The sequence below is a fragment of the Larus michahellis genome, chromosome 3, assembly GCF_964199755.1.
Source record: "Larus michahellis chromosome 3, bLarMic1.1, whole genome shotgun sequence".
Lineage (NCBI taxonomy): Eukaryota > Metazoa > Chordata > Aves > Charadriiformes > Laridae > Larus > Larus michahellis.
In genome coordinates this window covers 99,387,757-99,403,461 of record NC_133898.1, presented here as the reverse complement: position 1 = coordinate 99,403,461, position 15,705 = coordinate 99,387,757, and the positions used below count along the sequence as shown (strand labels likewise).

Genomic DNA, 15,705 nt, shown 5'->3' with positions numbered 1-15,705 from the left:
GAAGGACTAAGGATTGCTTGTAATGATTAATCAGAATTTTTCCCCAGCACGCTAGCATCTATTTTTACAGAGGGGTGCTGGAAGGAAGATGCTGGAAAGTGTGCCATGAGTGGAGTTAGAAAAATGCCATTTTAACAAGATATTTTAAGTTGTATTTTAATTGTTGTATACCATGAGTGCTTTGTATTTATTTGCTTAATTACTCGTATCATTTTGATGAGTAATTGTTCTTTTATTGGCTCTTTCTGTTTTTAAGAGAGACTGGAGTCTTTCCTTTGTCTCTGTTCTTTTTGTGTGTCTGAGGCATTTGTCTTCTGCTTGGCTTGGAATCAAATGAGTGAACTTCCAAAACTTTCTTTTGTTGCTGAATTCTGGCTTGGCTAGAAAACTGAATTGGATGGTGTGCAAGTTACTAGGGCAAACTTCTGTCAAGGAATTAAGACCCATGAATGGAATGGAGAAAGCATTTTGATTTTAGATTCCTTTAGTAAGTCTTCTAAGCTCTCACTCAAGTTCTTATGAGCATGGATGAGTTCTTCTAACAGAACTTAGGTCAGTAACTTTAGACTTATTGAGACCAAAATTCCTGTACTTCATGGTGACATATTTCACGAATCTGTAAATGGAGGGTCGTTCTCAGCACTGAGTGGCAGAACCTGGTTCTCACTAGGTCTATAACTAACACACTTTGCTAAGAAGGAATGGAAAAGGAAACTGCTGCAATATTTTATATTTTAATTCTAAATGAGATATTACTAAGTTTTTAGCTGTACCTTTTCCTTGGAAAGCCCTATATTAAAGGCAGAATTGAATTGTCTGTAGCTTTCACCTCAGAGCTTTTTATTTTTTTTCCCTTTTGCTCAATTAGTCCTTATTCAGGTATTGAAGGCGAAGTTTACCCCGTTATTCAGCTTGGATAGCTACCTTTTAAAAAAATTTTTATTATAAGGTGCTTGTTTGTACTTACGCTCAGTTGCTGAGCATAACTCTTAAGCATCTGGTTTCTTGAGTGGAATTTACAAACCCAAATCAGATTCTTAATTTTTCATGGGCATTGCAAGGAGAAAGTAGTTTGAGGGGCAGAGGGTGACTAGTAGTCAACTGTACAGCTGACTTATTTTGCTCTTTTAAAACATGGGGTAGAGGAGGCAGTAATTCAACAACATACACAGAACATTCACTTAGGAAGTAGGAGAAAGAGAATTTTGTCTGCCTGATTGCACAGGATCAAGATTTGCATTTCCTCCTGATGAGTAGGTTGTGCACTCCCATAGAGACAGGGGAAAGATCTAAAACTCCCCGTTGAGTGGAGCCTAGAAACCAGCAGTCAGCTTCCTATGTACAACTGTGGTTTGCATGTACTCCCTGTGGCGCCTAATGGTTTAAGTGTAGACCCCAGTGGGCTCAAGCACCTAAATAGGTATTAGGGAGAGAGTAGAAGCTGTGTTGCCCTTGTTGGGATTTTAGGTATGTGGGTAGTATGCAACTGTCTTCTGAAGTATTTTTTTCTGAATCAGACCATAAAATAAAACTTAAAGGTTTCCATGTGATCTAAACCCTCTAATCTTTTTTGTTGTCCAGTTGTCTGAAGCAATCTACAGCTATATCTGCTGCATAATTAGATAACCTGTAATTGCCAATTGCCTAATATTTGGGAAGTATTTTAACCAAATACAAGTCAACAGACATAAAGAACCTTAGAAATCAATTCAGCTGCTCTGTAGAAGAGGAATGAGAAGCAACACATGTCCAGATGTCTTTTTTTCTCTTAATTTAGCTCAGTCATGAGTTAGGTCTGTAAAATGATGACTATGTACGTTTTGTTTCAGGGGGAAGCTGGCTTAGTAGGTGCTCCTGGCATACCTGGTCTTACTGGTTCCAAGGTAAAAAAACCCAACCAACCAACCAAACAAAAAACCTGCAACAAAACAAACAAACAAAAAACCCCTCATTTTATGCATCTTTACTCTCAACATACTTTTTGCCAGCTGTCCAGTATGTACATAAATTGTTTTTGAATTACATATCCAGATTGAGTTACATAATGTGACAGGAACTTTACTATCAGCTTCTCTTTCAAAAGAGAGAGGGCGTGTGGTGTGGTGTCAGAAACTTGCCTATTGGTATAGAATCATAGAATGGTTCAGGTTGGAAGGGTCCCTAAAGATCATCTAGTTCCAACCCCCTGCCATGGGCAGGGACACCTTCCACTAGACCAGGCTGCTCAAAGCCCCATCCAGCCTGGCCTTGAACACTCCCAGGAATGGGACATCCACAGCTTCTCTTGTCAACCTGTTCCAGTGTCTCACCACCCTCACAGTGAACAATTTCTTACTAATATCTAGTCTAAATCTGCTCTCTTTCCATTTAAAACCATTACCTCTCATTCTATTGCTAACACTCCCTGATAAGGAGTCCTTCCCTATCTTTCCTGTAGGCCCCCTTTAAGTACTAGAAGGGGCTATAAGGTCTCCCCAGAGCTTTCTCTTCTCTAGGCTGAGAAACTCCAACTCTCTCAGCCTGTATTCACAGGATAGGTGTTCCAGCCCTCTCATCATTTTCATGGCCTTCTCTGGACCTGCTTGAACAGGTTCATGTCCTTCTTATGTTGGGGGCCCCAGAGCTGGATGTGGTACTCCAGGTGGGATCTCACAAGAGTGCAGTAGAGGGTCAGAATTGCCTCCCTTGACCTGCTGGCCATGCTTCTTTTGATGCAGCCCAGGATGCAGTTGGCTTTCTGGGCTGCAAACACAGTGACAGGTCATGTTAAGCTTCTCATCCACCAACACTCCCAAGTCCTTCCCCTCAGGGCTGCTCACAATCTGTTCTCCACCCAGTCTGTATTTGTGCTTGGGATTGCCCCAACCCATGTGCAGGACCTTACACTTGGCCCTGTTGAACCTCATGAGGTTCACACGGGCCCACCTCTCAAGCCTGTCCAGGTCCTTCTGGATTTGGGCAAACTGGAACAGGTTGCCCAGAGAGGTGGTGGAAGCCCCATCCCTGGAAGTTTTTAAGGCCAGGCTGGATGGGACTCTGAGCAACCTGATCTAGTGGGATATGTCCCTGCCCATGGCAGTGAGGGCTGGAACTAGATGATCTTTAAGGTCCCTTCCAACCCTAACAATTCTGTGATTTTATGACTTGTGCACCTTCAGGTTTCTTAGGTGGTCTCGAACCTGATTGTTAAGAGCAGTCACCTAAGTCTCAGAACTATGCAGGTCTATCCAGCCCCAAGAAAGCAGATTAAAAAATTTGAAATTTGAGTCTCGTGGTCTCAGCAAAATGAGATGAAGGACAGCACTGCTGCTTCCGCTCTTCCATTTTAATCTTTCAGTTCTCTCCAGAGGTGGAATAGTGTAGGAAGGCCAGAACTTGCAAAAAGAGACATCTGTATTGTAGACCTTGCTGGTAATATTTGTTAATGTTGCCTGACTCTCTTCATGGTCAGATTTTGTTTTCTGTTGATTGCAGCTGTGTTTAACCGTAAGTATTTGGAATGAAATCTTAATGTCACATGCATCTGTCCAGATAATTCCTTTTAGAAAATTGCAGGGGAAATAGTTCTGCTGCTTCCAAAAATTAAGGGACTACATAAAACCCCCATTATTTTGTTCATATTAAAATTTCAAGAAAGTGTTCTGCAATGTGACCTTGGTGCAAAGGGCTGATTTGTGTATCTTTAGGCAGATACTTCCTGTAATGTAGCACGAAGGGAAGGAAGGAACTTATTTTCTGCAGATGAGGTAGCCAGCATTGAGTTCCACAACATGCTTACCGCAATCTATCAATTTATAAGTTCAAAGTCAGGATCTCATTGACTCGTACTGCAGGCATATTTAAAACACTGAAAATCAAATCAGCAATCCTGCAGTATCAAGACAAATAATCAGTGATTATCCATGAAAATGTGTGCGTGAAATGTTTTGCCTAACTTAAATTCTCCCTTGCATGGCAATATTCTCATATTAAGTCAGTCATAAATGTGTTATTTTACAACTTTCACATTTTTATTTCTGCAATATTTGAATTCTTTGATGTAAGCTACCAGTGGCTAATATTGTTGGTTGGTTTTTTTTTAATGCTGGCAAGTGGAAATTACCTAAACTTCTTTCTCTATGCTTTCTGAGTGCATTTCATATTTTCTCTAGTTCAAATATGTGCAAAAAATCTGGGCAATTAGACTGTATGTTTTAAAAAGAAGGAATTAGTTAATCACCCCACACATTGGTACAGACAGAGAACTGACTGGTTGAGCAGCAGCATTGCTGAAAAGGACCTGGAGGTACACAAAAGGCTGAATTATGAGCTAATAGTGTTCCCCTATTGGGAATAAAGCAAAGCACGTATTGGACTATGAGTAAAATTGCAGCTGACAGATCGGGGAAAGATATTTTCCGCTCTTTGCTTGGTGGTGCTGCATCTGGTATGCTGTGTCATGTTTGGGGGTTTTTCCATGCTCACTTCTTCAAGAGATGTGGAGAAACCAGTGAGGGTCCAGTGGGGAGCTAGTGTATGTTCAAGGGCCTAGAAAACAAGACCTTTGAGGAGAGTTTCAAGGAACTAAGTTTGTTGAGTCTGGCAAAGAGGAGGCCAAGGAGTGATCAAGACTGTCCTTCAGACCTCAGGAGCCCAGCTGGTTGATCTTCAAGGACAGCTTCCCGAAACCCCAAGAACAGTCCATGCTGATGTGCAGGGAGTTGAGCAAGTATGGCAGAAGGCCAGCATTGATGAACAAGGGCACAAAAAGAAAGTAAACAGTGGAAGCAGGGATGAGATACCCAGTAGGAATATAGGAACATTGCCAGAGCGTGTGGTGATGGAGTTAGGAAACCAAAAACTCATCTGGAATTAAAACTAATGAGGGATTTGAAGGGCAGCATGAAGGGCTTCTGTTAAGTACATTTGTAGCAAAAACAAGGCTGAAGAAAATGTTGACCCACTGCTTAATGGGGTGGGACATGTGGAAGAGGCCAAGAGTACCCTCATGTCGTTTTCACTAATAAAGTTTGCCCTCAGGCCTTCTAGGTTACTTACAACTCCTAGCATAGTGTGTGAGAATAAACCATTGCCCACTGAAGGGGAAGAGAGCGTTAAGGAGCACTTGAACTACTTGGACGTTTGCAAGATACCAAATAGTATTCATCCAGGTCTGCTGAGGGAGCCGGCTGATGTCACGGCAAGCCTGCCCTCTGTCGTTATCAAAAGATCATGATGACTACGGGAGGTTTATGATGACTGGAGGTTTCTGATTCTCGATACCAGGAAAGATCATGGAGAGGATCATCTTGAGTGAGCTCTCGCGGCAAGTGCATGGCAGCCAAGGGATCAGGGCCAGCCAGCAAGGGTTTAGGAAAGGGAGGTCCTGCTTAACCAACCTGATCTCTTTCTATGACCATTTGACCTGCCTTCTGGATGCGGGGAAGGCTGTGGACGTTGTCTGTCTGGACTTTGGTAAGGCTTTTGACAGCGTCCCCCACAGCATTCTCCTGGAGAAGGTGACGAATGATGGCATAGACAAGTGTGCTCTTCGCTGGGTTAAAAACTGGCTGGATGGCCGTGCCCAGAGAGTTGTGATTAATGGGGAGAAATCCTCTTGGCGGCCCGTCACCAGTGGTGTCCCTCAGGGCTCAGTTTTGGGGCCAGTTTCCTTTAATATCTTTATCAATGATCTGGATGAGGGGATTGAGTGCACCCTCAGTAAGTTTGCAGATGACACCAAACCAGGTGGGAGTGTTGATCTGCTTGAGGGTAGGAAGGCTCTACAGAGGGACCTGGACAGGCTGGATCAATGGGCCAAGGCCAACTGTATGAGGTTTAATAAGGCCAAGTGCCGGGTCCTGCATTTCAGTCACAACAACCCCAAGCAACACTACAGGCTTGGGGCAGAGTGGCTGGAAAGCTGCCCGGCAGAAAAGGACCTGGGGGTGCTGGTGGCCGGCCCGCTTCACATGAGCCAGCAGTGTGCCCAGGTGGCCAAGAAGGCCAACAGCATTCTAGCTTGTATCAGGAACAGCGTGGCCAGCAGGAGTAGGGAAGTGACCGTGCCTCTGTACTCAGCACTGGTGAGGCCCCACCTCGAGTCCTGTGTTCAGTTCTGGGCCCCTCTGCACAAGAGGGACATTGAAGTGCTGGAGCGTGTCCAGAGGAGAGCTACCAGGCTGGTGGGGGGTCTGGAGACCATGTCATATGAGGAGAGGCTGAGGGAGCTGGGCATGTTTAGCTTGGAGAAGAGGAGGCTGAGGGGAGACCTCATTGCCCTCTACAACTACCTGAAAGGAGGTTGTAGAGAGGTGGGTGTTGGCCTCTTCTCCCAGGTCAGTAATGACAGGACCAGAGGAAATGGTCTGAAGTAGCAGCAGGGGAGGTTTAGATTAGATATTAGGAAGAATTACTTTACTGAAAGAGTGGTCAGGCACTGGAACAGCCTGCCCAGGGAGGTGGTTGAGTCACCATCCCTAGAGGTGTTTAAGAAACATCTAGATGTGGCACTTCAGGGCATGCTCTAGTGGCAGAGGTTGTAGGGTTAGGTATTTTTGTGTGTGTGTATATGGTTGGACTCGATCTCAAAGGTCCATTCCAACCATGAAGATTCTATGACTGGAAACAGGCAAACATCACATTCATCTTCAAGAAGGATCCAGGGTACTGCAGGCCAGTCAGCCTCACCTCTGTCCCTGGAAAAATTATATAGGAAACCCTGGAAGCCATTTCTAAGCACACGAAGGACTAGAATCACAGAATGGGTAGGGGTTGGAAGGGACCTCTGGAGATCATCTAGTCCAACCCCCCTGTCAGAGCAAGGTCACCTAGAGCAGGTTGCACAGGAACGCGTCCAGGGGGGTTCTGAATGTCTCCAGAGTTGGAGACTCCACCACCTCTCTGGGCAGCCTGTTCCCAGGGCTCTGTCATCCTCAAAGTAAAGAGGTTCCTCCTCATGTTTAGGTGGAACTTCCTGTGCTCAAGTTTGTGCCCATTACCTCTTGTCCTGTCCCTGGGCACCACTGAAAAGAGTCTGGCCCCATCCTCCTGACACCCATCCTTTATGTATTTATAAGTGTTGATAAGATCCCCCCTTAGTCATTCTTTTTCCAGACTGAAGAGACCCAAATCCCTCAGCTTTTCTTCATAAGAGAGGTGTTCCAGTCCCCTAATCATCTTGGTAGCCCTTTGCTGTACCCTCTCCAGCAGTTCCCTGTCCTTCTTGAACCGGGGAGCCCAGAACTGGACACAGTACTCCAGGTGCGGCCTCACCAAGGCAGAGTAGAGGGGGAGGATCATCTCCCATGACCTGCTTGCCACACTCAAGAAGGTGGCAACTGGGAACAGCCAGTATGGATTCATCGAGGACAAACCGTGGCTGACCAACCTGATTGCCAATTCTAGGTGACTGACTGTGTGGATTAGGGGAGAGCAGTGGATGTTTTATACCTTGACTTCAGCCAGGTTTTTGGCACAGTCTCATCATATCGTTGTAGTCAAATCTGTGAGATATGGGCTGGATAAATGGACAATAACGTGAGTGGAAGGTTGGTTGGATTGCTGGGCTCAAAGGTGGAATAACCACTATGCATTCCAACTGCTACCTAATAACTAGTGTCATCCCCCATGGGGTGATACTGAGGACAGTATTATTTAGTGTCTTTATTAATAACCTGGATGATGGGATTCTCAGCAAGTTCATGGATGTTATCAAATATGGGGAAGTGTGCTGGAAGGTAGGGCAAGAATGATATTCAGTGGGACCTCAACACACTGGAGAAATGAGCTAATGCAGAACTCGGGAAGTTAAGCAATGGCAAACATGAGGTCCTGCCTCTGAGAAGGAATAGCCTTATGCAACAACACAGGCTAGGTGCCAAATTGCTAGAAAGCAGCTCTACAGAATAGGAGTTGGGAGTCCTGCTGGGTGGCCTACTGGTGGAGAAGGCCAACTGCATCTTGGGCTGCCTTAGCAAGAGCATGGACAGCAGATCAGAAGTGATGATCACCTGTGAGACCGCATCTGGAGTTCTATGTCCAGTTTAGAGCTCCCCAGGAGAGAATAAAGAGCAGCTCATTGGCGTGAGCCAAGTGGAGGCCCACCAAGATAGCCAGGGGCTTGGAGCCCATGATGTACAAGGCGAGACTGAGGCAGCTGGGTTTGTTCAGCCTTAAGATAAGACAATTTGGAAAGGACGAGGGTGGGGGATGGTGTTCAGACTCATTGCTGTCTGTAAGAACTGGGAGGGTGCAGAGAAGCCAGAGCCAGACTCTTGTCAGAGATGTACAGTGAAGGGACAAAAGGCAATGGACACAAGTTACAACCAGAGAAATTTTTACTCTAAAAATAATTTTTATATAATGAATGGGGAAATGAGTAAAGACAGGATATGCAGTCTCACAAATGGGAAAGCAAAATCAATAAAATATTTTACCTCTAGGAATCTGTCAAATTTGTATGTGTTAGCTGTGTTGTACATCCAACAGTTCGAGAAGAGTGGGAACCGTAGAATCATAGAACAACCCAGGTTGGAGGGGGGACCTCAAAGATCATCTGGTCCAACCTTTCATGAGAAAGGGAAACTAGATGAGCAGAACAGAAGTTGCATACATTCAGAAATTATTTCAGTAGTTAACCACTCATTTTTAGGTGAGAGCATAGGGAAGGTTATTTCACTAGATCCCATTTTGCATGCTTGGTCTTGGGCACGCATCTAAAACTGACCCCTGAGCTGTTGATTGTATGAGTCACCCCAGCCAAAAGAAACTAACAAAAAGCAGCCAGTGTAGGTAGTTGATGAAGAGTCCATAACTATTTGATAACCTGTACATCTGCACACCTCCAAAGCTTTAAATTTAGTTCCTAGATGTGTAGTACCTGATGCTATATCACTTGAAAGATTTGACAAAATGCTGCTAGAAATTTTGCAAGTTGTAGCCTGCTGTTCTAGTTAACCTCACTTAAACCTTAGAGTTCTATATAAGGAAATTACACTCTCTGAAGGGTGAAAGAATATTTAGATATTGCTCATCTTAATTTTTTGAAAGTAATTTAGAAAACACCATATGCTTTCCCTTGGAAATTTTCCAGTCTTTTCATCATCAGACCTGTAAAAATCATGTGCGTTGTACTGAGGTGGTGAGACTGGATTCTAGAGACTGGCAAAGACATGCAATCTGCCTCCTGCTAGATGATTTGAGGGAGAAAGAGAAAGTTCAGGGTTTTTTTTATTAGGTAGTTATTGTGCTTCAAGTATATAATTTTGTCTGTATGTCTGCTGTATATCTCACAAAACATACAAGTATACGTTAATAAAGACCTAAAGCAGGGTTATTCTTGTTTGAATGTAGCCAGCCAAATTTGGCAAAGAGTTTAGCAAAGACATTAATAGGGTAAGATTGTACATTAAGATCTTTTTCTGAGTTAAAACTTATCAAATTGCAGCTGGAAGAGCATTATTAACAGATCTTTTTATTGAAAGATCATAAAATAAAGAATTCAGTCATCTGCTGAAATAAGCTGGGCTTGAATTAATATTTCAAAACTCACCCCTTCTGGGTTTTGGGTTTTGTATCTCTATATTTTTTGTATCTCTATATTTTTCTCAATTGTTCTGGGTTTTGGAGGCCTTCATAGCTGACTATTCACATTTAAAAATTAAAATAAAGGTATTAATAGGAATAAATGTATTAAAACTGGTTCTGCAGAAGAATAGCAGAACTGTAATAAGTGGATTTTAATATCAATGAATAGTTCAGAATTTTTAAAGCCAAGAAGATCCCTAAGGCTGAATGGAAAGATGACTACTATTAATTGACAAAACTGTGGAAAGCTGTGTCATTTTTTTGTAGAGGTTTCACACTTTTTTGAATAAGAGAGAATTGATATCCGAATTATTTATTCTGTTTTAATACCACAAGAAAAATCCAGTGCAATAAAACTATTGTAAAGAATGCCATTATTTGAAGAATGTTTACGTTTGAGATTTTTATTTTATTGTTTTGTGTTCCAGGGTGAACGTGGCTTTGCAGGTAGTAAAGGTGAAGAAGGTGAAAAGGTAAATTATTCTGTCCACGTTACTTGTTTTTTTGGTGTAACAACTTGATATATGGCCAGCCAAGTACAGTTTTGTTCTGAAGGTCTTCCTTAAGTCTTTCATGATAAAATTCTTATTTTTTGCCGTGTAAATTATTCCTGAAATGCGTAAGAATAAGAAGATTTTTATGTGTGTTAATCAGTGTCAACAGTTGTTCTTTTAGAAACACCTTGTCTTTTTTTTTTTAAGAAAAGATTTAATAATAAAATCTAACAGAACCATAACCACTGGACTCCACTACTGTTTACTGCTATCTTATTTCTATGCTAACTAGTAAAAGCTTATTTCTACAGTATGGAATGTATGATGAGATGATGTGTAGGTATTTGTAGTAGTGAATTATTGCTTTTATACCTTAAAAATTTTAGAGGAACTTACTGTGTTGATTGTAACTACTAAATGTTTTACACACTTTTTTCCTAAGAACATAAATTTACTGCAATAGCAAAGTTTAACATTTGCTACAGCATAACTGACTGTTAATTTAAAAAGGTTAATTTTCATTTATATACTTTGGTGTGCCTACGCAGTAGTTAACATGAGTTTTGTTTTCTGCATGCATCTGATTCAGAGCGTGTTGACTTGACTGCCAGTGGCCAAGCTGAATGCAGGTGCATTTACCTCTTCCCCAGACTGGAAGTTCAGTCCCTTTGCCTGATGGACTGGCAAGTTGTCCTAAGGACAATCTTAGTCTCCTGACAACCATAAAACGTTCCGAGTGTAAATTCCAGGAGAAGCCTTTCCTTGTTCTTCACCAGTGGGTGTCGGAAATGGAGCTTGAAGCAGTTTGTCCTAATTGTAGATGCTTTGTAGCGGCTGGAAATAGTTCAAAAGCTTGTGCATTAAAATGGGAATTAAACTGGCCCTGTGGAAGGCTGTCTTGGGTGACAGAATGCCAGCCTGGCTCGCTCTAGATGATGCAACCTAATCTTCTCATGTGGCTTCAGACAAGTAGGTCTTCACAGGTCATCAAAGGCAAGCCTGTGTTGAGGGACAAGTGGGAGGAAGAGCCTGTTCTTAGCTTGCCTAATAGAAATTAAAGTAACGATGGTGATAATTTATGGTTGAAACTTCAGCTCCTAACCCTATTGCTGCCTGGTTACGGCTTTTTCACTAGTTTTGGCTGATTTGGATTAGACAATCTGAATTAAAAGGCTTTTCTTGGGTCATAGGTAGTTTCTCTGTGTTTCAGCTCACTGTCTGAAAAAGGTGCAGAAAAGCAGTTCTGCTGAATTTACATATCATAAAGATGAGGAATGACAGATACTGCTATTCTGGCAATATTCAGACTGCGGAAAATGGGGAGTAGGTGGCAGCTTCTGAATTTAAAAAAGTGCAATATAATTGTGAGTTAGGCTGCTTTGGACATGGATATATTCACTCACCCACCATACCAGAAGTGTCAGCCAGCTTTCCAGTGTTCATATTTTGAAGAAGGCATGTTATGGATTAACAAAATTTAAGCAGATTTAAAATTGTGGAGGTATTTTAGGAGGAAGTATTCCAGTAACCAGGAAGGAAGAAGTGTCAGAAGTAAAATACAGCATCCATAGCAACTAACATTTATAATGTGAAGATTTAGTCTCCAAAAAAACCCACTTGTTAAGCTTGAGTGTTTCTTGGTGGTATTGTTACTCATCAGCTCTGAAGGGCTTATGGATTTTTTTTTTTTCCTTTCATAATTGCTTTGCAGCTGTGCTGTGCCTTCCTCGAGTTTTATGAATAAATTGTGTTTGGACACAGGCACGTGGTTCCAGCTGTTGCTGCCACTCTCTTTGCTTGATTTCCATTATTTTAAGGCAGTGATAAAATGACCCAACCACTGGTAGTCACATTTTTCTTAAGTAGAAGCTGAGTCAGCACATTTAGATTATTTTTTTTTCTTTTGTAACTTTTCTTTCTTGTAAGTTCAGAAGTTAATTAAAAGATCCCATTTAAAAGTATTTCCACTGTAACTATTAACAATGTATTCAGCTGTCCTTCAAATAACAGGAAATATGTGAGTGGAAGGATCTTTATTTACCAGTGGTCACTCAAAAATTATTTGCAACAGTCTCATCAGAAGCTACACATCGTGATTTGTGAGGAAAGAGTGTGTTTTAAGAGTATGGGAAGGAAGTCTCAGCCTGGACTTCTAACAGTTACTCAATTTAGCCTTAATTCAAATAATTATTGAAGAACAAGAATGCTGAATTTCCGGTTACTGAACTCCAGTACTAAAAACATATCAACACCTTTGCATTTTAACATAGCATCACATAATAAAATACTTGTACTAATTTGTGCGTAACAAACATGGTTAAAAGCCTGGAACTTAAAATCTGATTTTTTTTTTCTAGTAGAAAAAAACCTCTGCTTCATCTTGCACATTAAGGAGCAAGATAGTGTTTGCACGCTCTGTTTTGCATATGACCTAGGGTGGGACACAGCTGCCTAAACATGGGTTGTTTGCCATTCCAAACTCTCCAGAAATACATTAAAATGAACAATCCTATATTTTTTTTTTTTTTGGTGAGCATATAATTTCATAGGATTGAATACCTGAAACCAACTCAGATTTTTACCTCACCAAATCAAACTGGTTGACTTCAACTTTTATTTCACTACGTTTTTCTTTTGCGGAATAAGCTCTGGGGGTATCAGGGAGACGCAGGCAACTGAGGGGAAAGTGATTGTATGTAAATTAAAGATACAGGGGGCATCTGTAATTTAAACTATAGAGGGAGATTCTTTTAGGCTGTTTAAAAGACTTGGTTTTCCTTGAGGAATCCAGAAGTCTTGTTCTGCCTTTCTCCTTTTTTTCAGTCTTGGTTGGACGTGGTTCTGTCTTACAGAAGCCAGTAGTGGTAAGGGAAGCTACAGACTGCGTGTGCAGGTGTTACGCTGCAAGTTTTCCTTCCATGGGAAATATAATCTCACTGTAAATTTGTATTAATTCCCCTTTGTATTCTGTTTTCTTTGTGTTACTTAGATAATGACATTGTCTTATATGATAGTCTTGCAGCTGCAACAAAAATATTGGCCTACCCTTACAGAGTACGTTTGAAAAAGTATATGCTGAGAGCAGCTTGGATTGGTTTGCTGCCAGGAAGGCAGATTAGATCATGTGGATCCATCCTTGTTCTAAGGCTGTTCAGAATTGTAATTTTACAGTATGGGATAGAAAGTATGAGTATTACACTGTACGGTGAGAGGAAGTCAGGAGAGACTGATAATAGCTAGAAGAAAGCTTTAGAATCCAGAATGTTCTTGGCAAATCAGAGATGTAGCCTGAAAGAAAAAAAAAAAAGGATCCAACACAAAAGGAACCAAGTGCAAGGAACAACCTGTAGGGGAGAATAAGTCTGAGCTTTGAAAAACCAAATCAAATCATATCTGCCCAGAAATTAAAATCTGAGGATTATTTGGATCAGAAGCTGAACACAAGTAAATGAAGTCAGTCAGTTGCAAACGAAAGACTCTTAGTAAGATGTTTTGAAGTGGAATATTGTCTGCAACACTAATTAGATAGTCCTGTGCTATTTGGTATTTGTAAGGCTTCAACTTAAAGGGTTTTGAAAGGAGAGCACTGAGAATGACTGGTGCTCAGGAGCACATGACCTTCGAGGAAGGATTGCATGAATGAAGATTACTTAGTGTAGAGTCAGCTGAAAAGAAATATGTAAACAGTCTTCAGATACATAACACGGCTGGAAAGAGGAAGGGAGTGGTGTATTTGCTGTGTCCGTAGTGCAATGGGCTGAACTTGCAGCAAGGGAGATGCTGTGTAGCCATTAGTAAAGGGTTTTTAATTTTAATGCTGTTGTTTCTTATGGAAGTAGTTTCTCCTTCCAGTGGTCTGCACTTATTATTCTGGTTACAGAAAAGGAAATAAACTAAAGAAAGGCTTGCTTCATGAAAATACAGGTGGTTGGATTATCTTAAATGATTTTACCATTTTCTGTTAATAGCATGAAAATTATGGAAGGTGTCACTTACACTGATTTCTAATTGGATAAGCACAGGAACCACAAGATAGTTTCTTTTAAAATGTATATACTTATTTTTTTTTAATCCCCAGTTAATACTTTTCTGTCTTAGGATAGTAAAGCTCTGGAAGAGGTTACCCAAAGTGGTGATGCAGCCTCTTTTCCTTGAAGTTTTCAAGACCAGCCCTGAGCAACCTGGCCCGACCCCACAGCTGAACCTTGCTTTGAGCAGGAGATCGGGCTAGAGACCTCTTGAGATCATGTCCAGCCTCAATTATCCTTTGATTTTATGAATAGCGAACATGAATGTGGTATTTTTCTGATTTGGCACACGTGTTCGCATTATAAATCCACATAAAAAAGGAGAACAATAAAACATAATGGTTTGGGATTTGTTTGGGTTTTTTTTTTTAATATTAGCAGGGGTGTGATGTGAATGTACACTTAATTTACAGTATGGACTAATAGTGTTCACCAGAATGTGTTATAGGCAGATTTTTTAAGATGTGTATATATATTCACACACTCTTCTTTTGGAGCATCGCAACTCAGGGTGACCAGTGCCCTTCCTTAAATACCCGCTCACCTCTCGGCTGGTGCTGTCTTCCTCATAGAAGCTGTCATGGAACGTTTGTTTGGATAGCATTGTACATGGTTGCTTGGATGACGGGTGCGTATGCACTCTCTGGGATGTTTTTAGCTTAGGTTTGCTGAAACCCTATGAAACAGTTTATTTTCCAATACAAATAGTTACAAAACAAATTGTTCAACATAAATGAAATCGAAAGGTGTCTTCAAAATTTGCTAAGTAACAAAAAAAGGAGAATCCTAAAATTTATTAAAATGAAAATTGTCATGCAACTGTTGGGTTGTCTGATCACAGCTCCATTCACCTGAGCTGTGTCGATTCCCATAGTTGAAGTTCTGTCCCTGCGTTATCTAAATACAATTTTATTTACCAAGTGAATTTTCTTCTTTCATTTTTACAGCCTTCTATGTATTGCTGCTCTCTTCTTTCTTTTTTTTTTATTTTGACTGGATTGCTTTCTTCCAGTGTCCTATCGTAAAGCAATTACTTTCTGAAAAATAAAATCTCTGTCAGTTTCTGACAATTCAGAGTAAGAAGGAGAACCAGGCACTGAAATCAGTGACACATAAAATAAAACCTGCCTTTCCTATCAGTTTGTAGACAAAGTTTGAGACAGAGTTCTAACAATCGGTGATCTCTGATCCCGGTTTTGATACCTCTGGGAAATATTATAAATACAAAATTGTAAAAAGGAATAAAATAAGGAATAAGTTGATACAGAGCATTATGCAATGTACTAAGAACTTGAGCCATATAGAAATTGCAGTGCAATGAAGTTACACGTGTTCCTGCTTTGAGCATGTCACAACCCTTCAAGTTGGAACAAAAAAGCACAGAACCCCCAAAATAACAGATCTTAAAGACCCAGAGGAAACCCTGATAACTAAAGGGTCCACAAAATGGGCCTTCACTCTAACAACAGAGTTAGAAGCACCAGGTTTTCTTAAAACATACGCTTAAAGCTATGTCACAAAATTTGGTGCATCGTTTAATGACTGTCAGTTTACTCTAAATGGAGAAACCCAAAGTCCACCAAACCAAAACAAAGGGCAGCGCCTTATCTCAAACA

The 15,705-nt window shown here is 41.2% G+C and overlaps 1 protein-coding gene across 11 annotated transcripts in view; it reads left to right on the top strand.

Annotated features, from left to right (window-relative positions):
* The window catches only part of COL19A1 (collagen type XIX alpha 1 chain), a 217,860-nt gene that overhangs the window by 65,823 nt on the left and 136,332 nt on the right, over positions 1–15,705 (top strand). For 5 of the 11 annotated variants that reach the window (XM_074581444.1, XM_074581452.1, XM_074581445.1 and 2 more), the window contains 2 exons: positions 1,830–1,883; positions 9,996–10,040. The exons of 1 other annotated variant lie outside the window; for it this stretch is intronic. In XM_074581444.1, coding sequence (XP_074437545.1) covers positions 1,830–1,883; positions 9,996–10,040 — 99 coding nt within the window. The remainder of the gene's footprint in view (positions 1–1,829; positions 1,884–9,995; positions 10,041–15,705) is intronic. 5 more of the 11 variants (XM_074581448.1, XM_074581453.1, XM_074581450.1 and 2 more) reach the window with 1 other exon arrangement.